This window comes from Pygoscelis adeliae, unplaced genomic scaffold (genome assembly GCF_000699105.1).
Source record: "Pygoscelis adeliae isolate BGI_AS28 unplaced genomic scaffold, ASM69910v1 Scaffold63, whole genome shotgun sequence".
In the NCBI taxonomy this organism is placed as follows: Eukaryota; Metazoa; Chordata; class Aves; order Sphenisciformes; family Spheniscidae; genus Pygoscelis; species Pygoscelis adeliae.
The window spans coordinates 1259201-1281755 of record NW_008824414.1 but is presented as its reverse complement, the minus strand read 5'-3'; the positions used below and the strand labels follow the sequence as shown (position 1 = coordinate 1281755).

The 22555-nt window shown below is 43.5% G+C and overlaps 1 protein-coding gene across 1 annotated transcript in view; it reads right to left on the bottom strand.

The window, feature by feature from the left end:
- Positions 1–22555, bottom strand: part of HDAC4 (histone deacetylase 4) — a 235465-nt gene that overhangs the window by 42854 nt on the left and 170056 nt on the right. The window contains exons 13-15 of the mRNA XM_009320769.1: positions 15536–15793; positions 13629–13815; positions 6763–6896 (exon numbers count right to left, since the gene is read on the bottom strand). Of these exons, the coding sequence (XP_009319044.1) occupies positions 6763–6896; positions 13629–13815; positions 15536–15793 (579 nt within the window). The remainder of the gene's footprint in view (positions 1–6762; positions 6897–13628; positions 13816–15535; positions 15794–22555) is intronic.

Here is a 22555-nt window from a genome sequence, read left to right as displayed (position 1 = left end):
CATTTTACAAATATGGGATCTTTTCCCCTTTTTTGTCATAGGGGTCCAGCATACCTTTGGGGCTTATCTTTTGTTGCCATCACCCATTTGCGATGGAAAATATGTTTGTTAAGAACAAAGTGCTACGTGGAGATGCTAAATCTTGGGAATATAAGGACCACGCTGTGGCCTCTTGCACAGGAATGAGTGCTCCCCAGCAGGCAGACGATGCCGGGGGGATATCAGGTGTACCAGAGAAGGCAACCAATGCCCACAGCAGCGCAAAAAAACACCTCACCTTTTCAACTGGGAGCTTGCGACTGCCTCCAAAATGTTGGCAGGGGAAATATGCAGCAAGTTGAGAAAGTGCTGAGGTTGGGAGTAAGTCGAGAGGTGGCCATGAGACAGGGGAAGGAGTTATTCAGAACTAAGGATTGCTTTGCTTCAGAAACATGCGTGCCTGCCCCTCCCCTCCAAAACAAAACAAAAACCAACCAAACAAAAAGAAGTATTTTATATGGCTTAGAATTACTTCATGATTTTTCATCATGATTTTGACTAAAACACTTTAAAAGGAGTTGTCATTTTGGGGGGTTGTTTCCTATAGAAGGAACGACAGGATTATTCCTCTCTGCAATAGTAATACTAAAATATAAATAGTTAACAGCAAAATATTGGAAAGTTCTGAAAGCCTCTTGTAGTCGTGTCACCCAAGACACGAGCCTCAGCAACGAGTATCCTGCTGTGCAGCCCATGCAGGAACGCATGCACCTCCTGCACAGACTTCACCCTGGCTTTGTCAAAGCCAGTTGCTTTTTTAAGACTTCCACATTCCTGGAGAAGCAGGGTTTCTAATGAGAATTAAAAAAATGGATAGCTTAAAGGAAAAAAAGGGGGGAAAAAAGAAATCACACTCCTAAAAAAAAAAGTAGACTTTGAAATGGAAAACCTGTTCTGAAGAGAAGGTCAAACTCTGCCACTCGCTCCTGAGAGCTGCTGCCGCTCAGAATGCAATGCTGTGTGCCGCTTACTTTGCAGGAGTGCTAGAGACAAGATGCTTCAAAGGCATCGGCACTTCCAGCTTTCGCACCACGCTGCCATCTCGGGCTGCAGCCTGGCCTAGCCAGGGCATCCCAGGGCGCAGCACACTTGGGGACACAGGGACTCCAGGACCTTCACCTCTGAAGCACGGTCTGCAGAACAAACTCGAGGGATTTTTTTGGTCTCAAACCTTCAGCATAAGCCTCCATCACGTGTTGCAAAGCGCACAGGAAATCACTTTGTAAAACTGTTTGAGGCATAAGGCAGCAGAAATCAAAGCACGGCAGGAGCGTTCGTGTACTCTGCCTCTCCTAATTTTGGCATTTCTGCTCACAAGTTCCTCTTTCATTTTCTCCGTGCTCTGCTCCACCACCTAGCATTTCCCGAGGTTGATGATGAGGCAAAAATACAGCATCCCATTAAAGAGGCAATAATCACAAAAATGCTAGACCCAGAAGGGATGGAAATATCTGGCAAATCCCCCTTGAACTTTTATCCTGTCTTCCTCTTCTGTTCGTGGTAAGCCTGCCTCAGTACCCCCTTTCAGGACTTACGGCTTCCCTCTAACCCATATGCCAACTCTTCCTTTGAACGAGAGGTACCGAGCCATTTTCAGTTGCTACATTTAGGAGACGTACAGAAATAGCATTCTTGGTGTTATGTGAAGACACCAGGAGAACGGCAGCTTGTCACAATAACGTGCCAGCTCCTCCATGAATGCAAACAGCTTCAGCTCCCTGTGATGGGGAAGGGCTGCTCCCATTTAAAGTAAGTGGCCTTACCAAGACATCCAAGCTCCATGCTCTTTAGGAGGGTATCAACATTACCCACCCCTCCATGTGACACCCATAACCGAATGGAAACTACGAGTAGACAGAGAACTTCCTTCTGTGTTGCAAGTAAAACACATTCAAGGAAAAAGCTACTACTTACTGAAACAAATATATATCACAAACATCACAGTAAGCATTGCCTGGTTAGAAAGGATTATGCTTGAGATGCTTTTGCACCTTTCTCATCTCCCAGCTCACACACCACAAGCTTTGTCCTTGGCTCTAACACAAAGACACCAAGAAAATGAATTAAATAGCCCCAAAATAAAGTTGGAGAACAAAACATATTCCTCACTCCTGTTTCCAGACCCATCACGACTTGTATCTCAGGCTACGGCTCAGCCTGCCATCCACGCTCCTAATTTGAGCAGTTTCTTGCTTTCTAAGAGCTCTTAAGTCCTGATACTGTTATCTTTAAGGCTTCACTTGAGCTTGCTTACTCCATATTGCACCCTCGCCTAACCTCCTTCCTGGCTGCTAAACCCCAGTTTTTCAGCTCAGGAGTTGGCTTCTTAATCCCGATGAACTAGTTGGCTCTTTACCCTGTTTCCTTTGTGCCTCTTTCCGCACAAAACCTGACCTTTGTTTCACCACACCACCTCTCCCACTGCTTTATATGCTTCCTTCTGCACTCTTCATCTATTTCCTTGGAGCCAGCTTTTCCTTTGCATTTTGAACAAAAGAAAAACCCCACTAGCTTCTTAGTTTGCATTTTATTCACCCTTTCGTCCCATGATGTTTCAGCAGAAGAGTATATGAATCTTGAACAACCGCAAGCCAGATCTTGTCCCAGCTGTGGCCCCAAAAAAGCCACAAAACCCCATGAAAACAGCTACAAAGCTTCTCTCCAGAGACCAACTTCCCAGGCACCACTGTCACCACCTCCCACACGCCCTCGGTGCTTTGCGATGGGAAACCTTGGGCACGGAGTGGCTCTCTGGAGGCTTCACCGCCCGGACTCATCCTGCACTCCAACCGGACACCCGCCCGATGCTGTGCCAGGAACGCCGCAGACACGGCTCTGCTCTTACAGATGGCCCAGCCCTGGGTCTGGTTTTTAATATCAGTCCTCTGCAGCTGCAATTAACCTTCAGCTAACAGTCCTCATGCTTTAAACAACGCAGGATTACTGCCAAGACGTGCTTGGAGACGGACCCTGGTTGAGGAACTCATTCTTCCCCATCCTAGTTGAGTAGCCCAGGGATTTGATTACCTTCGAAACACACAGCAAAACCTATCGATCTCCTCACGCTCTTGATGAAGGCTGGGAAGACTACACTATACTGTGATTGCGGGTTTTTGTTTGGGGGGCAGATTCTTTTATTGAGATTGCCTCAATTAGTATAATTGTTGCTTTTAAATTCTGAATGTACACCAGAGTAATTGCCATATTTTATAAAGCTAACTTAATTAAACAAGCAATACTCTAAACCACAGCTGTCGTTAAGTTTGGACAACTGCTTTCACTCCAAAGGGTCATCTTTAGACTTGTGCGACTCTGCCAGACTCTTACCTATCACACCACAAATCTAGCACACATTTTCCCCTCAGCTGGATGTAAAACAGTTTTTGGACAACTTTAGCATATACATATCTGTTTCACTGCTGAAAAATGAGAGGCGGGGGGAAGCGATGTGTTTTTTTCTGTTCTAAAAATATTCATGCCCCTTCTGGATCACTTCTATTGCCTCTGAGAGAAATGGTAGGAACTCAGCACTTGGCAGGTTGTCTAGGAGCCTCTCGGCTGCCTGATGAAAACAGGTTTTAGTTCATTTCTGAAATTTCAAAGCAAGCATTTGTTTGCATGCATGATAAAAATACTTATCTGCAAGCCCTTTTCTGGCTTGGGGCATATGTGCAACAGAAACACCAAAAGAACACTTCCAGGAGACAAACACCCAGAATTGTTTGAGCTTGCATGAGAAAGCAGAGCTGGGATTTATTTTCAGCATGCAGTCGTGGGGGGAATGAGAGCTGTTAAACTCCTTCTGGAAGAGGACAGGGATCCAGTGGAGTCTCGTCTGATCCCACACAGTGTGTATGGGATTATTTACTACGCAGGGCACTGTGTTTTTAATCTGTGTCAAGCAACTACTTGCAACCAACAGAATCAAACTATACCCACACCCAGACCACAGCAAAGGGCTGTTAAGGAAGGAAGGGGAAACGTGAGGATAAGGAAATGTCAAAGTTCAAACTGTCCTTTTACAAATATGAGTTGTAAGAAATGGATTAAACTACATAATCACAAACAATTTTAACATCAGGCCCTTGGGCTTACTTAACTGGCTCATAACATCTCAGCCACAGGACAACAGACCTGCAACAGTGAAGATAAAAATGAGCATGTACACATGTGTCCACCAGCAAGACCAGCTAAAAAAAAAAAAAAAAAATTCTGTGATCAAAACCACCCTTGGATAAGAGGGAAGATATTTTTGTGAAAGGCCCAGAAAAACCCCCACAAAAAAAAAAAAAAAAAAAAAGAATAAAACGGGAGCTCAGCAAAAAATTAAGTGTGCAGCCTGGCAAATTTCTGAGTGCTATAATCCAGGTGTTGCTGCTGACCCACTGCAGACCTACTACTAATTCTGAAAATATTCACCTCTTTCTGAGTGCCTGTAGGGCTGCTATGCAGATGGAGCGGTTATAATCCATTAAAAAAATTGTAGATACATAGCAGGCTGCCTTGGTACTAAGTGTCACTATCCTCATATAAAGAGCTCCGTTAAAGTTCGCACATCACATGTACACTACTGTGGGTGGGGATAGAGGGCACAGCTCATGCTGTCCTGCATGGAACTTTGGCATAGACAACAAGGATTTGAAAAAGTAATATAATTATTAAAAGTAATCATAATTATTAGGCCAAACATCAAAATTCCTTCTAAATCAATCATATAATGGAATATGTCCCACAGAATGAAATTTTTTACATGTTAACTCTATAGCATTCCTGTCCTTGTGGTAAGGAGACAAGTCCATTGTCCCAGGCAATGCCAACAGCTTATACCCATGCTCCAACCTAGCAGCAGAGATCACTTGTGTCTAAAAAGCTGTCCCCTTGCCATGCAAGTGCACCTGACATGGAGGTAATCTTCACTGAAGGAAATGGTCCTCCGCTCTGCTCACTGATACACAGGTTCCCACTGAGGAGGTTCAGAAAGACTCTGAAGGGCAGGGAAGTGACCAAATGGCTTTGCAACATGGAAAAGAATTACATTGGTCAAGGACAGCGGAAAGTGAAGAAGTGGCTCCAGAAAAAAACCTATCAAGAACAGAGTGAAGTGTGGAGGGTAGGAAGGAGATGGAGAAACAGGGAAAGGTTGTGCCCATCAAGCCCATGAGAAAAGTTAGGATAAAGAAGGAAACTTTAACACAGGTCTGGGCAGGAGTAGGAGATGGTGGGGATAAAGGAAAGCTAACTAGAGAGAGAAACAAGTGCAATTAGAGCAGCTGGTTATCCTGAAATGGCAGGTCAGACCTTGAAGAAAGCCATCAGAGAAGAAAACACCGGAATTAAGGCAGAAAGCTAACATCATGTATTTATAGTTTTCTGAAAAGGGAAGTCAAGATGAGGCTGAATGTCACCAATGGTCAGAAGGGAAATACAGGTGGAAAGCAGGTGAACATCAAGACTCTAATCATGAGAGCAACCGAAAATACCAAATGAAGGAAAATAACCTGGGATCATACAGTGAAGACCTTCACACATTAGAGAACATCTGTAACACAAATCTAGGAGGCAAGGCAATTAGCACTGCACGATTTAACTCCTGCTTCTAAATAGAGGAGCTAGACAGCAGTGGGGTACTTTTTTTTGGTCCCAAATAATAATCCCAAAATTAAATGGGTCTCCATAGACAGAAACAGGTTTGAAGTTCTTCCTTGCTCTCTTCAGGGATAAATAAGGGTATGACGGGGAACTTTAGCCAATGGCAATGCTGCCACCACGTGGATGTCTTTTCTGATTGCTCAGAAAATATTTCTAGCCAGATGCTGACATAACTCAAAATATGTGTGATTCAGTCCCCTCAGATGCTCAAAGAACCGATGAACACATGCTACCATTAATTTATCATCATTGCTATTAGTTATGAATAATAATTATTCACCATTATTAATCACCATTGTTAATCATTAGTTTTTTAATTTCAGTATCTAAGCTTTTATCTTGGTTTGCCTTCTGCTTAAAACATGTATGTCCGATGCAATTAATTTAACCTCTTGTGATGGAACAGTGCTTAGTTATGTCCTCCTACCCTCATTCTTTTTACAGTATCTTCATTATAGGTTGACCACTACTTAAAGAGTATTAAAAAAAAATATTAAACCACAGAAATACAAACTTGTTGCTCCACAGCTTTTGTTGTTATGATTGGAGTGATAACAAATAACACGGTTACTTCATATCTTGCTCTTATCTTTGGCTGCTTCAAAATCCAACGCTTGGTAGGGACTTCCAGTTTACAGGGAATAGGAATGAAAATTACAGAAGCAGCTTCACTGCAACATTGGGCAAGAGCATTCTCCAACATTTCACGAAATTTCTAACAGTCATCACAATGCAATGAAATCAGATCGCCAGAAAAGTACTCCTGACAGATGCACACACACAAGCGTAAGCAGTCATCTAGGAATGGATTAAACTCAGGCCACATATGGCAAAACATTGCCAACAGCTGGAGCTATAAAAATCTCAAGCCAGAATGCAGTATAAAGTTTGCACATCCAGGTAGCAATCAACAGCCTGAGCTGCAGGTTCGGTACATACGCTATCATCCAGACGAGAAATCAGTCCCCCAAAAATATTCATAATCCAGCAGTTGAATCAGCCAGACAAATCCAAATTCTCCCTTTCTCCCAGGCCCACCACCTCATCTCCCCCTTCACTGGTATTTTTTATTACCTCACACTTGCCACGGAGACCTGTCTCCTGGAGCCGGGACCAGATGCTCTGGATCCTCCCCGCATGCTCTGGGTGGCTGTTTGTGTTTCCACAGGTACACTGGTGTTTCAGCATCAAGGTGTCATACACAAGGCCTGCAGCAGAGGTTACAAAATTGCTCTCAGTTAAAAAAAAAATAAAATTGCCAGATATATGGAAAAAACCCTTTTTTTTTTTTTACTACAGTACTTTATATTCAACTGAACACTTCTGGACAAACACTGTGTGTTTTACCAGGAGCCATAGAGCTCTAAGAAATGAAAATCCAAGATGCTGCTTTGAAACAGCATCAAACCTGCAACAATCCCTTCCTCTGGAAATCCTCAATGGATATGGAAAAGAAATTAGTCAACATCTCTGCAGACTGAAGTTGAGAGTGACAGAAGGAGGTGACAACTGAAAGCATCAGTATGAGTACAAAGGTGCCGGCATAGGAATGTGATCTAGGAGGGGACTGACTTGCAACTTTTCCACTGGGAATTTTTATAATTGCTGCTAAAATGACTCTAGGGCTTGGGATGAAAAACCAGAAAGAATAAGTCGTTAGCAGGCACTATGTTTCACAGAAGAGTTTATGCTGAAGTCTTTTGCATCAACGTTATTTGACAACATGCTAATTAAGGCTATTAGCACATGCTTGGGCATAATTATTCAGCACGATATGTAGGTATTTAGTAGTGTTGTTTCATTTGAACGTGGGAGTCAGGCAGCTAAATCCCCTTGCATTACCAAGTATTTATGGCATAACAGTGTAGGAGACTGATTCATGCTCCAGAGTTGCCCGGGTACGTTTTTGGAAGGGGAGTTATGATTTCATAGCCAATGTTCCACTGGAGGAAAACAGCAGGTCCTCCACAGCTATGCAGTCCCGGGGACAAAAGACGTTTTTTTCACGGAAGCAAGAGAAGCATACTCAAATGTTTAAATCTACTGTTCCCTTCAGCCAGAAGCTCCAGAAAACAGAACAAAAAGGGTTGGATTTTTTTTCCCCCCCGAGGAGTAAGGTTTCTTGCAAGAAATATCTGTCTGAAAGCACAGTATAAATTTGCAAATCGGAAGTCTCGATGAGAATCTAAAGCTTTTGAATTAGCAGTGAAGGCAGGAGCTATTTCCAGATCCCAACCATAAAGGGTCTACACGCCAACTGGTATCGCTCCTCCGAAATCCCAGGTGAGCACACCTATGCTGTAAGCGGGCAGTGTGAACACAGCTCAAGGAGCTTCCATGTAGCCAGTTCAAGTACCGATAGACAGCACAATCTGCAACTGCATGGAGTTCAAAGGGGCTGGTAAGAAACCAGACTCTGGGAACATACATGGACACGTAACCTGGAGCTGAGCGCCACGCTGCTGCATGTACCCAAGCTTGATTCCAGCTGCAATCACACCTTTTGGCTGAGTGTAGGCATGTTCTGCCACTGAAAAATTTGGCTTTCCCCTCTGAGGCAAACGCTGGCACTGACACTTTCAGGTATTCAGCCTTAGGGGAGGTATCTGGCAGTTCCTCGCTTTGTTGTAGGTGAGTGCGAATTAAAAAACCAACAAAACCCAAACCACATTCAGTTCTAGGAAGAGAACAGAGCACTGGTTAATTGACTGCCTTTAGGTTAGCCAAAGTTCAGTTAAATAAGATCGTGCTGCAAAGCTCTGTAGAGGTCTCCCACGTTTGATTCACAGCATCAAACTTCATTAGGAGCTCCTGGGCAAAGGCAAGCACTGTAAGTATCACCTGAAAAGAAGCTGTAGCCCAGTGGTAAGGCTGGCTGTCTATGAGAACTCCCCAGTCTGAGTTAATTTAAAGTAGCACAAGGTCTGTGGTAACCTTGCCTCAGGTTAATTTATTTTTGAAGGAAACTCACCTTCAGGGGACATCATGCATTTTGACAAAGTATTTGTTACCCAAAAGAACCCCATGTAGATGTACTCCTAGACCATATGGGACTGCACTAGGTTTGGCTAAATCATTCATATTAAAGAAAGGAAAGTGGTTCTTCCTTCTCTAATTTCCAGACATATCTACAGGGACGACAACTAGGTGTTATAGATTTAAAGCCGAAAGCTGCATGCATATCTATTCAACATATATATTCACAGTCAACAATTGGCCTTGAATTTAAACAAAAAGAAGTACAAGCAGAAAGTCATTCATCAGATAGCTGTTGACCGGTCTGGGTGCAACCCTGGCTCCCTTCAGTCCACAGGCACTCTGCTGTTGGCGTCAGCGGGGCCAGGACTGCAGCCTCTGAGGACACTGACCTTAGACACCGAGGACTAAAAGATAGTGCAATTGAGGCATTCAGGTGGTGGCCAAAGAGAAGGGCAATGGGAAACCATGCTGCATAGAGCACAGGCAGGAGAGTGCATCAGAGAACAGAATCACTAATGGAAATGGGAAAAGTAAAATATAATATAGGAAAGCTATGAACGAGAAGTTGCACCCCATTTGCAAAGGGCACTACTGGAGATAAATCTGAGGCTAGTTCATGCCATACCTATGTAAGTTTGTAGAAAAAACTCCAAGCATTTTCAAGCAGTGTTTTTAAGCAGACTTTTCTTTCTCGCCTCCTGGATTCCCAGACGATGCTTAATGCTGTTGCTCTAACAAATCTTTTTGCTACTTGGGAGCTGGGCACAACCTCACAGTGAATTATACTGATTGCACTGCAAAGCTGGAAGGGGTCTAACACCATTTAAACAGTCGATACGTGAATCTGTGTTGCAAGTTTCTTTTTAAAGGGTGTTTTCCCCAAGCCTTTAAGCTTTAAATAGTAACTCCTGAAAAACTATCATGATGCAACTCTAGGTACATAGGTAAAGCAATGCCTAGCCAGATCAACAGTCTCCATCTTGTTCTCTATTTTGTACCTGGGTAACCCTAGAGCCTGGTAGGGCAGAAGCCAACACAGATCAAATCAAAGATAAATGCAAATGAAAAAACAGCTTTTTGCATTGACCTTATATCCTTCTGTTCTTCCCTTGTCTTCCTACAGTGCAGCATATCTGCCAGGTATCTCCCAGTTTTTTTGGAGGAAGTTTGGTGTCAGCTCAGAAGTAGGCAGTGGTATTTATCAGCTCATCCTACTCATTGCCAGCTAAGAGAGCTGTACCGATGAGAGCAAACACAGGTAGCCGCGGGCAAGATCCCTAGCCACACAAACCAGCACCTCCTCATCTGCATCTCCAAGTGCTGGAAAGCTACACGTGTTTGGGTAGCTTTCATCTAAAATGGGTTTTGGTAACTGAGCCTAATCAACATTGGTAGACAAAGGGGTTAAAAAAAAGGTTTTCAGAAAACGGGGTGCCAGGACGCCTACTCATCTCTATTTGTTAATGGAGACTACAGCGGGGTTTACAGAATTTGGTTGATCTATAAAGTTTCTCCTTTTCGAATGATTCAATGATAACAGTAGTGTCTCAATGAAGTTCTTCTGTACTGTAATCCCATGTCACTCAACATTTCTCTTTTTTAAAAACTAAATCACTGGAAAGAAGGGAACTGTTCCAAGTTCCTTCCTGTGGTAGGGGACACTCAGATGAAGACACACACACACACACAAAGGAAAGCTTGGCAATTTAAGCTTAAAATAACTACAAAACTACATTGGCCATTACAAGTTTAAGTGGTGCTGGAAGCAATACTCTTTAAGACACGAGAACAATCATTTTTAAAGGTCAGCACTATAGCATAACCAACTCGCTTTTCTTGGCAGAACAAACATATGATTTGAGGTTCAGATAATTGTATTGCTCTGCACGGGAGAGAATAAATGCCTTCATCAGAAATGAAAAATACTTTAATGCAGAACATTAGAATAATTTGTGGAACCATTTTTACAGGAGATCAGAGACTGGATAATTGGAGCTATGCAAATTAATGGCCTAACCTGAGAAGTCTTATTCAAGTGTGTATAACAGTGCATGCAGAAGTATTCATTAAAGCCACGGGGGCTACTTGTGTTAGCGAGGGCAAGTTCAAGGACTAGCTTTCTTTTATATGCTAGTAGGAACAAAAATTAAATGTCATGCTTCGGGACATAAAACTGATTGCTTGAAGAAGTCAGGAAGGGCGGTGTTTTCACTTTCATGTGGAGTAATGCACATCATACTTGAGAGGTGTATTTTCCCTATACCTTTGAAGTCTCAGGTACTGGTCACTAATAGAGACAGGAAAACAAATTACACATAAAACCCAGAATTTCCAGCTGTCTGGTCCTAACTCTGTCCAGAGAAAGCATTAGCGTTTTCTATATGATATCTCTAACATGAAAGTGATGAACAATTCCTTTATCTGTTGGACAATAACTGATCTCTTCAGAGCCACATTCATGTCTAGAGCGATCACGGTTGGCTTCATTAGGGCCGTTGAATGAGGTTTGTTTTTTCCAGCCCTCTCACAAAACGATCACAACAATTCAAATCTTAATTTCTCTGAAATCCAAAGCACATAATCATGTTAGGATCAGTCTCCAAAGCAGTCACTTATCAAACAGATGGGTTTTCCTAGCGAAAAAGAAGCCTGATGCACTTCAGCACTGCTTGCTTTGAAAAATACCCAAGACACTAATTTCCTGCCTTTCAAAGAACAGTTCAATCCTAGTGATTAAGCTTTAGTATCCACCTCCAGAAACACAATCTCTGACACATCGTGGACAACTTCAAGAAAACATTAGCAACCTAACTCGCACACACATGCTCAACAGCTGAAATGCCTGTCTTTCCTTTCTGTGCTTGCATGCCCATAGTAGTAGGCTCTTTTTTTCCTGCCACTGTTACGCAGATAGTGAAGGTTAAACTAATCCTTCACTTTTTATGCGAGGTGAAGGACTAGTTATAGGACTAGTATAAAGGTCTCACCTTTTATGCTTTGCACTTTTATTAGTGCCAGTGAATGCCCAACACTTCCTCCCTTGACAGCATTTTATTGTATTTTTCCTCCTTCATTCATCTAGCATAAAAGTAGACAACTGCACGAGACAGAAGGCAATGGAAAAAATCAAGCCCTTGGAGTCTTAACTTGGATAAATGCCGTGAAAAGGATATTTAACAGGTGAAATACACTAAGCATTCTTCGTATCATTGCACTGGATTGTCTGGTGCTATATAAAAGCAACATGATATTCCACCTCTTATTTTAAGCCGCTTTTTTTTTTTTTTTAAACCCTGTCTTCAAGGAAAATAAATCATAACATTGTAACAGTGTCTTTTCAAAGCAGCACAGTTCTCAAAATCTGCATTCTTAACTGTTACCTGTAATTTTAAATGAAATTTAGAGGCACATATCTGAGTCAAACTTATATCCTCTGGTAGGAAACGTTATTGTATGTTCAAAGTCTTGCATATGATTGACAAGGAAACTTAAATACCAGAGGAGACGAAGGGAAGAAAGAGAGGGAATGAATAATCTCTTAAAGCAGGGCCAGGCTTCCTTGTTTTTAAAGCACAAATGTTTTGGGTCTAAGTGTCTTAGATGATCAAGTTTCATCTGGTTTGACCGTGAGCCAGGGGACTACCCTTCTTTGTATCCTTGGCAAAAGCCAAAATCTAGAATAATCTTGCTATAACTGGTTGCATTAGAAATGCAGTTTTGCTGAAACTCAAGGTTTCAATATTAACAACAAATAGAGACTCCAAGGGCTGATTTGCAAAAATGGGATACTGCTTGGGCTTTTACAGAGCCGATCGCACATGCTTCCCACCCTGCAGCTAGCAGCTGAAGAACAGTCATTTTTAACATATCACTATTACTATACCGTCAGTGTCTGAAAATAAACCTGATTCACAGTGCTGATTTTAATGATGCAAAAAGTGTGGGTTAAATAAGAATAAATGGATAAGTGACAGAGAAACAAAATCATGAGTTGCTTTTACTTGGGTGCTCTGGATTTTTTTTCCCTTCCTTTTCCCAAGGCACACATCACATTGCAAAATGTTCATTCACAAAATAGAGCTTGACATCTGGGGAAGAAGGCAGACTTCAAAATAAGTCTGCCTAATCACCCAACACAGGGCTTGAAAAGTTGCACATAAATTAACTTTCATCTGTTACTAAGGCTACTGAACAGACAGAAAGGATTTTGGTGGAAAAAAGTTGGTTGTCAGGATTTAGGAAGAACAATTATTTTTTGCCTTTAACCTTTGTGGGGAGATTAACACCTTTTTTTGCATTTCTGGTTTTCACTAGACAAATGCAGAATTGCACTCAATTTTCCTTCAAGATGAATACCCAACAGGTAAGAAAACACTCTTCAGCCTGTTTCTGCACCCTGACAACTTGAAATAATCAACCCACCTCACGTTTCCTAACCTACAGGCACAGACTCCTGGGCAGAGATTGTGTTTCAGAAGGAGGGGTAGGCTGGCACAGAGCCCAGGGTGGATAACTTATGGGATGAGATTGCACAGGGACTGGAGAAGGTGCAGAAAACACAGCCAACAGATACTGCATTTGGCATGCTGTCCTTTTTCAATAACATTGCCTCTCTCCGCCTTGCATCTAAATCAGGCTTGTCACAGCATATGACTTGTCCTTTTTTTTCTGGAGATACATAATTAAAGTACTGTGCTATGCTTCTATTGATTTTTGCAGGTTATTTTCTGTTTGGACTGTAGGGTGTTTGTCCCTCTGGGGAAGGGACAAGCAGGACAACAGGGCGTAAGACAACTGAATCTGATCCTCGAAGAAGACAGGATGGTATGGACACCACAAACACAGCTGAGACGCAGACCCCGAACAGATAGCTTTGCAGGGACAGGACGGAAAAGCACAATATAAGGCAAAACAGTAACCACAGTCCCACCACTTCGGCCTCCAGTGTCCCAAAACATTACCTGTTGTGAACCTTGGCTTAGTGGGTGGCTCCTGTACGGACATCGGGAAGGTGGCCGAGGCAGGTGAGGACTGTGCACGAGACAGAGGCCGATGCCCTCCGAAAGAGACGGGCATGCCAGCTGCCTCCAGCGATGCCTGGTAGTTTCTCAGCTGGTGAATACGTTGCTGCTCCAACAGAAGGGCTTGCTGTGGGGAAAAGAAGCAGGTAGTTGCTGAAAGTCTGCGTGGTGCCTTCATAAAAGGATTTTTAAGGATTTTTAAGGTTTGCAGGCTTGCACTCCTTTCCCTGATAGATAAGCAGACACACACGCGAGTAGCAAATACAGATGTGCACATTTCTAGAGCGAAGTCAGGCAAGCACAGCACGTTCAAACCACAGCCCTGAAGCTGGTGCATGCTGGCAGGGTCATTAGCACAAGCAGCTCCATCCTCCCCCTGGGACTGGCCACGTCTTCCTCCCCCTGTGCCCCCACCTTGCTGCACTGGTGCATTTAACAGTGCGATGCACCAGACCAGGGAATGAGTCCGGCTCAACCAGACCCCAGGCAGGAGAGGGAGTTTTCATTTGAGCTGGTTCTCTGTGCAGCCACACCATCAGCTGGACAGGCTCTTGGTCAGAAGGGATGGCTGTTCCAGCTTGCCACACTCCAACCACAGCCTAACCACCTTCCCATTTCCTCTATTTATTTCCTCCCCTCTTTGAGGCAAAATAATTGCAAAGGACATCATATTTTTAAGACTTCTCAGGTGTGACCATGCATTCAGGACTAGGGCAGGGGGGCTGCACTTTCAGAGGAACGGTATCACCGTGGTCCATCATTAGCAGCATATTACATTTAATTTATTTACTAAGGCAACGAGGTTCAGATGTGACTGTATAAACCAAGTAATACTTTGTACAAGCATGGTTGGTAATGGCATTGATCCTTCAAGGCAGTGCTGTTATGAAGATAACGCTGCTCAATAAGGAACCAAAAATGTAGTCTCTGAGCAACAGCCAGCGACACTCATGCGGGACAGGCGAGTCAGCTCTGCAGTGCTAGGAAGACGGCAGTGAGCAGTGAGATGCAGATGACTACAGGGAGCAACAAATTTGCACCTGGTTCACAGACATTGCAACTGCAAACCTGGCACAAGTCCGCTTTGCCTAGCCAAGGGCTGTGGATTTACTGAAGAGAGCTACACCCTGGCATGGCTACAGCAATCTGCTTTTGGCTGCAGATACCATGCGGGAGTTACGCATGGCTGTAGGTACAGTCAGATGCTGAGTACTAAGGGCTGCAAAGATGAGCAGAGCACTGATGCCTTAAGAGAATTGCAACCTTCTCACCTTCACTACTGCTACCACAACAGGCAGCTTTTAGGAGACTGCCCTGTAACTGGGAAGATTATGCTATGCTACTTTGTTATTGGATTTATTACTTGCAATCCACAAGCCTCTGGTGTTTACCCTCAAAAGTGAGCACAGCTGCAATCTCTGGGATCTCCAGTTCTGAAGAAGGAACCCCCTCCAATGAACCTTGTCCTTTGTTCCCTTATCCAGCCTTTCTCTGGGGCAGTCAATTTGTTTTAAAACATAAAATCCTCTCCTAGTATTTAGTGCTCAAAAATGTTAAGACACTTTGTCTTCCCAAAGAAACAAACAGAAAGTGGTTCAGTGGCTGCAAACATATTGACTGCATTTTGTGCAGGTGATCCAGATTCTCCTCCCTGGGACTTCTGAGTTGACACGGTGACTCTGAGGAAGGATGGCACTGATTTTACCTGCAGGTTTCTTTATGTAGCAAATCCTCAAGAGCTGGTTCCCCCTAGCTTCTCCCCCTTAGAGCAGTATAAGGTGACTACCAAGAACCAAACAATCTTCTACAAAGAACCAAGTCCCAAACTTGGTATTTTGCAAGCTCACCTGACGGAAGAGCAGCTCCTGCTCAGCCTGCCTCTGCCCAGACTCCAGCTCCTGCTGTGGCTCTGCTTCCTCCTCGTCACTCTCGATGGGTTCTTGCTTCACTTGCACCATGTTGGCCAGCCCTGGGGCCTCCTTCTGGCTTGCAACTCTGTCGCTGTATGGCTCCTCCAAAAGGGCTTGGTGTTCCCGTAACTCTTCTTCTGTCTCCTCAGGGTGGCTTTCATGCTGGCGAGCTGGTTCATTGGGCTTTGATATAATCTGAAAACAACCCAGAGGTTAACTGATAAATAAAATGTAACTCATCACAGGTAAAGTTCACTCTGTTCTCCTCAAAGAACCAGCTTCATGAAAAGAGCAATTGTGAATTACAGCTTTTGTCTTATAAACTAGGTCCAAACTACTCAAGGGAAAGGTCAGGTCAACCTTGGCATTAAGCACTATGAAATCCTGTGTCCCAAGGATGATGGCCCCTTCATTTTGCACTTGATTTTCCCTCTGAAGAAATAAGAGCCTCTTGCGCCTGCACACCTATGGATGCTACTCCATTCACAAACCCACACAGGAGAAGCATAACAACCATCAATATATTTGGCAATTAAATTCTGAAAAAAGTAAAAGAGACAAACTCTCTAAGAGGGTTTCTGCTACCTTGTTTGCCCAGCTGCTTCTTGAATCACCCCCTGAATTTTATCTGTAAAGTGAGAGGCTGTCTTAGAAAGATTCTTGCACTCTTACGAAGTTAGTTAGAAGGAAACTGAGGACACTCAACTTATAGCATCTGTACAGAAGTAAACTGCAAGATCAGCATCATTCTAACCAGATCTTCCTAACTAGAGATAGTGAACTTCTCTGAAAGTGGCTGCTAAAACAAAGGGAACAATATAATTTTCACTATAATTCACACAGGCTCAGACTGTTTGAAAGTTCATTGGCGAGATAAAAGTCACAGTTCTCCATCTCAGACTGCTTATGATTTTTATTTGGAACAAAAAAAATGAACTGTTTTTAAATCCAGCATAGGTAAATAAATCAATTTCCTTTCTTTAAAAGAGCTCAGGCTGTACCCGTTTCATAGGCTTATAAAGAAACTGCTGAACTTTGAAAGTTGTCAGGGCAGAGCTTTAATAAGGATTAGGTCATTGGTATGAAAAGCAATATTGATTTTAAATCTAATAAAGCAAAATCAAAACACGGTTATTGAACACATGCAGGAGTGACTACTTGTAAGTAACTTGCTCTTTGAAGAACAGTAGCTCAAACCTGAAACTAAGCCTTTTTCCCTAAACGTAGGAAGAGAGGCTTTGCCATATAACTTAAGCAAACCTACACAAAGCAGATTTAGGCAGACGAAGGTAATATAAAGGATTAAGTGTCCGCAAGTAGCACAGCAAAGATAGCAAGAGGTTGCTTATAGCTACAGCAGAAAATCTCAAATAACTGGGGCTCAAAGCTTTTAAAAATGGTGCGTTGCAAGGACTGGGACACAGGGCCATGGCTTTCCACCGCTTTGTGGATTACTGTGTTTCAGATGTCTTGACTCCTGAGAGGAGCAGGACATGCAAAAGGGCATTACCTTGCCTAGAAACTTAAGGCAAGACCCTCTGGGGTTCATGCGGCACCCAGTACAGATGGGAGGTGCAGCCCACCCCTCTTAGTGACAAGAGCTGATATTTTTGTACTGATGAACAACCGGCTGCTTTTGGCAAGAGGGTTTCGGATTCTACAACCATGGAACCATCTTTGAGAGTCAACAGTTTCTTGGAAGAGATGAGATCCACCTGACTAAACAGGGAAAAAGTACCTTTGCCAACAGGCTGGCCAAGCTGGTAGTCAGAGCTTTAAACTAGAAACAACAGGGGAGGGAGTGGTTTCTCAACAAGCAGCTAAGGAAGCTGCGGACAGGGTAGGCAGGCAAAGGGCCTGGGGTGGTGTGAGCAGAAAAGACATGGCAATCAACAAAGAAGAGCTGAAGTGGTATCCCTTTGAGCATAGGCATGCAAAGAAGGAGGTGCCTGCAGAACAGCCTGATGGGGAAAGTCTCAAGCCTGTCCTGGGGAATCAGCATGCTTGGGTGCCTCTCTGAAATGCCTCTACACAAGTGCATGTAGCACGGAGGCCAAACAGGAGGATTAGAAGTCTGTGTGCAGTTACAGGGCTATGACTTCCCTGGGATCATGGAGTCATGGTGGGATAGCTCACATGACTGGAGTGCTGTGATGGAGGAATACAGGCTTTTTAGGAAGGACAGCCTGGGAAGGTGAGGAGGGGAAGTTGCTTTTTATGTGAGGGAGGAGCTGGAATGCATGGAGCTCTGTGCCTTGGTATGGATCTGGAGTCAGTAAAGAGCTTAAATGTCAAGATAAGTGGACAGACCAAGATGAGCGCTCTTGTAGTGGGTAGACTGCTGTAGACCCCTGATCAGGTAGAAGTAGATGAGGCCTTTTTCAAACACCCAGAAGAAGCCTCACTTTCACAGGTCCTGGTCTTCACGTGGGACTTTAACCACCCTGCTATCTGCTGGAAGGACAAGACAGCAGGGCTTAAGCAATCTAGGAGATTTGAGTGCATTGATGATGAATTCCTGACACAGGTGATCAAGATGCAGACAAGGAAGGTGCTCTCCTGGATCTGACACTTGCAAACAAGGAAGGACTATTTCGGGGATGCGGAAGTCAGAGGCAGCATTGGCTGCAGTGACCATGAAATGGTGGAGTTGAAAATCCAAAGAGGAGGGAACAGGGCAAAAAGCAGCACCACAGCCCTGGATTTCAGGAGAGCAGACTTTGGCCTCTTCAGGGATCTGCTTGGAAGAGTCCCATAGGATACAGCCCTGGAAATTAGAGGGGTCCAGGAGAGCTGGCAGATACTCAAGGATTCTACAAGCTCAAGAAAGATCCATCCCAACAAGTAAGAAATCAAGCACAGGCTGCAGAAGGCCTGCATGGATGAGCAAGGAGCTCCTACCTGAACTCAAGATATAAAAAGGCGGTGTACAAGAGTTGCAAGCAGGACAGGTGACCCAAGAGGAGCACAGAGTTTCTATCTGATCTTGTATGGATGGTGTTAAGAAAGCCAAAGCCAACCTGGAGTTGAATCTGGCAAGGGACGTGAAGGGCATCAAGAAAGAAAAGAGGAAGACTAAGGAAATCATGTGATTTCCTTAGTGACCTGGTGACAAATAACAGAAAAGGCCATGGCACTTAACGCCTTCTTTACTAGTAAGACCATCCTTCAGGAATCCCAGGCCCCTGAGACCAGACAGTAAAGTCTGGAGCAAGGAAGACTTACCCTTGGTGGAGGACCACCAGGTTTAGGGAGCACTTAAAAAACCTGGACACGCATAAGTCCATGGGGCCTGATGGATTGCGCTCACAAGGTGATGGGCCAAGAGGCAATGGGCACAAATTAAAACACATGAAGTTCCTTCTGAACACAAGAAAACATTTTTTACTGTAAGGGCTATCAAACACTTGAACAGGTTGCCCAGAGAGGCTGTGGAGTCTCCATCCTTGGAGATATGCAAAACCCAGTTGCACATTGTCCTGGGCAACCTGCTCTAGCTGACCCTGCTCCAGCAGGGACATTGAACTAAATGATCTCATGATCTCTCTGACGTTCCTGCCAATGTAAATGATTCAGTGATGAAAACCTCTCAAGGATTTTTGTGAGGTACCTCCCACCCCACCCCCTCCCCAGTTTCATTACTTGTAATACACATTGGATAACTAAACCATGTTAAGCTAAAGGTAGTAATTCTATCAATTTTCTTTAAGCTCTCTTAGGCTTGATGAATATAATCTGTTTTAAAGATAATTAAATCATCATAAATCATCTTCTGCTACTTTTTTTTTCTGCTTGGATCGAAGGTCTCAAGCTTTGAACTTAATACCTTTTGAACTTATGAACTCTGCAAAGTAATTGCTGGGAAAATAACTTACAATGTCATTGTCACATCTAATGGAGATGAGAAGCAGTGTAAATTCCCTAGCAGTTTTAAATTATTCCAACTCCATAAAAATGTAAGAATTGAATGAAAAACACGTGCAAAATGCTACAATGAAGGTTGAAAGATCAAGTGGTAAATGACAAGGACATTTCAAACATCCAGTTTGCTCTCCTAATACAAAGTGAATCTCTTGGTGTGTCATTTGTTCTAGCTGCTGCAACACTGTTCTTCTTAAAGGACAATTTTGCAAAGAAAGCACTTTGTTATGAATGTATTCCGTATAATACATGAGTACGTGTATCCCAGGTCCATTGAAACTCCCTAAAAATCTTCCATTTTTGCAATTTTATGAACATGTGCTCATGTAATTTAAGAAAGCCTAAGGTAATTGAAGTGCAAGGGAATGAATATGAAGTTAAGATAGCATTGAAAACACTTTAAAATGTATCTGAAATAGTAAACAATTACACAATCCACCATAAACAGCTTCTCCTTCCCTTAATTAGCTCTCTATAGCATCCTTTGCAATGAGGTTACTCCTCTATTTACAAACACAGTTGCCTCTGGCTATCACATACTGCCATCATAAGACACTGTTAAAGGCACTGCCTCTCTAGCCTCGGACAGCTAACTACTTCAGTGCAGAAGAAACTATACATCTCTAGTCAGAAGCATTTTTAAAAGACTCGATACAGCTGGTAAGATTTCTTATCTACATCTTTGAAATACAAAGAACAGAAAGAAAAAAAAATCATAGCAACGTCAGGTCACAATACAAGGAAAAACAAAGAATTCATCATTTCTCTGTGAAATGCTTCAAAAGGAAAAAAAGGCTGCATTTCTTTGCTAGTAAAATTTCAGGTCAGCTGGCATCTGGTATGTCTACCAGATACGACACGTCTACTGCTTCATGATACCTTCTCTGTAGCGATACGTTCTTAGGACACCCAAAACTTTGAAGATACTGCTAAAGAGGCTAGAAAAGTCTGTTTACTCATCACAGAGTAATGAAGAGTCCCCAACAGAAAAATGCTTGAGAAGCTCCTAGAAGAATATAACTAATACACTTTTTCTTTAGACAACGAGTGTCACAGGGACCTGTCTGGTTCTAAAACATGGCTGAAGAGCTCCTTGGAGCAGAAGCAGAGCTGATGAAATTCCATAGGACTGCATAGCAAAGCTTCCTATCTGGACAGACCAACTCTGACAAAGTTGTGCACCTCTGAATCTTTCTCCTAAGACAACAAGCAGTTACAAAAGACATTTCTGGTCCTGCACAATTAAAAGGCCAAGGCTCCTTCAACACTGAACCTCAGTTATCAGAGACTGACAGAGATGAAAGTTGGGCATGACTAAGTAAAACTTGAGATAGATCTATTCTCAAGATTTTTTCCAGTTTAGGAGTCCAACACAGGAACATGGCATTTCTCCAATGTTGCTTATCATGGTAATGGTTACTGAAAGTAGAGAACAAGTTTGAATCACTGAGGGGACTGCTTTAAAATATGAAATTAATAACAGTCTTGTGGAAAAGGGCATCTCTGCTGGAGGGAATACCTCAGTCATGCCCTTCAGAGACTTCAGTGTTGCTGGACAGACTGATGTGCATCAAAGGGTACAGGCTGGAGGCTGAAAACAACCACACACACCTCCAAAATTTAGGATAAATCATCACATTTCCATACAAGTCATCCAGGGTTATCTACAGGGAGTAGAAGCTCAGAAATCATACTTGAAAACATGCCAAAACCCCATTCCACTTTGCCAGATATGTATAGCTGGTCAAAACTTTGTGCAGATAGGGATATGCTGGTGGTTGAGACAGCACTGCCATTGATAACTATCCAGTTTATATCCTGGGAAGTGGAGAGCACACCCACTGGGGTGGAGTGACTTCCCTGTTTTGGGAGTGGGGTGGAGTAGCAGAAGGTAGCCTCAGCCTGTCCCGTGCTGGTAATGTCAACCTTGCAGAGTCCTGCTCCCCCTTGAACAGCATCGTGGGGGACACAGGCGTTAGCAGGGTAACACAGCGTGTCCCACTGACCAGAGGAAGAGGACACCAGACTGGCTCAGCCCTGCCCATGCCATGCTGTGCAGAAGCAAGCAGAAACCTCCCTTTCTTCCTTCTGGCGATCAAGGACAAACTCAGGGAAGAAAGAGAACAACTCTGGATAGCTGGAGAGACAACTTTGGTGAAAATGAGAAAAACCAGAGGGAAAAAAAAGAGATAATAAAAGCTCAGCTCAAAAATATCCTGAGACAGCCAGCCAGAAAGTGTTGGTCTCAAAAATGTGGCTAGGAATTGAGAGGTGGGAGGTAGGTGGTATGGAGCGGGTACGCCAGCTGGGATGCTCAAGAGAAAGGAGAGCACTAGCAGAGAGGCATAAGGCAAGAGTGCATCTACAGGGGAGTGGACATGCTTGTGGACAAGTGCTTGGAGAAGAAAACATTGCTGAGGGCTTGAATTAATCACTTGGAAATGATAACATGAGGCCTGCTCTTCTGGCTATCGATATGACTCTTCCCATGTGAGGTACCCCTTACAGAGCAGGGAAATCCTAATTTTTAACTCTTATAGACCAAAGAGAAACAAGAGATGACAAAGATGATGGGGAGAGGCAGAGTTGGGCGTAGGCCACGTAGCGAGTTGGCAGAACCTTCTGCAGCAAAGAAAAATATCTTTTTTTTTTTCCTGAAGTGATGAGACAGCAGGAAAAACATAACTGTCTGAGGCAGCCTACCTGCTGGAAGGACCATGAGACTGGTGGCCTCTGCGCCTAGACAAGAGGGAATGACCCAACTGTAATGAATCAAAGAACAGGGACTGCCTGGAGGGGAAAAGGAGGGGGAGCAAGAAGCAAACACCCTGGCACCAGCAGAAGCTGTTTTCTTCCCCCATCCCCTGCCTCTCAAATAATTGGAGTTATGGGCTTGATTATGTCAGGTACACATCTACATATTGCCAGATCTGCAGCAACAGACACCCTGCAGAACAACGGCCCCTGGCAAAACCACTTAACAGCATTTAGGCAGTAACAGGTGTGACAATGCACAAGCACACAAATGCCAAGCGT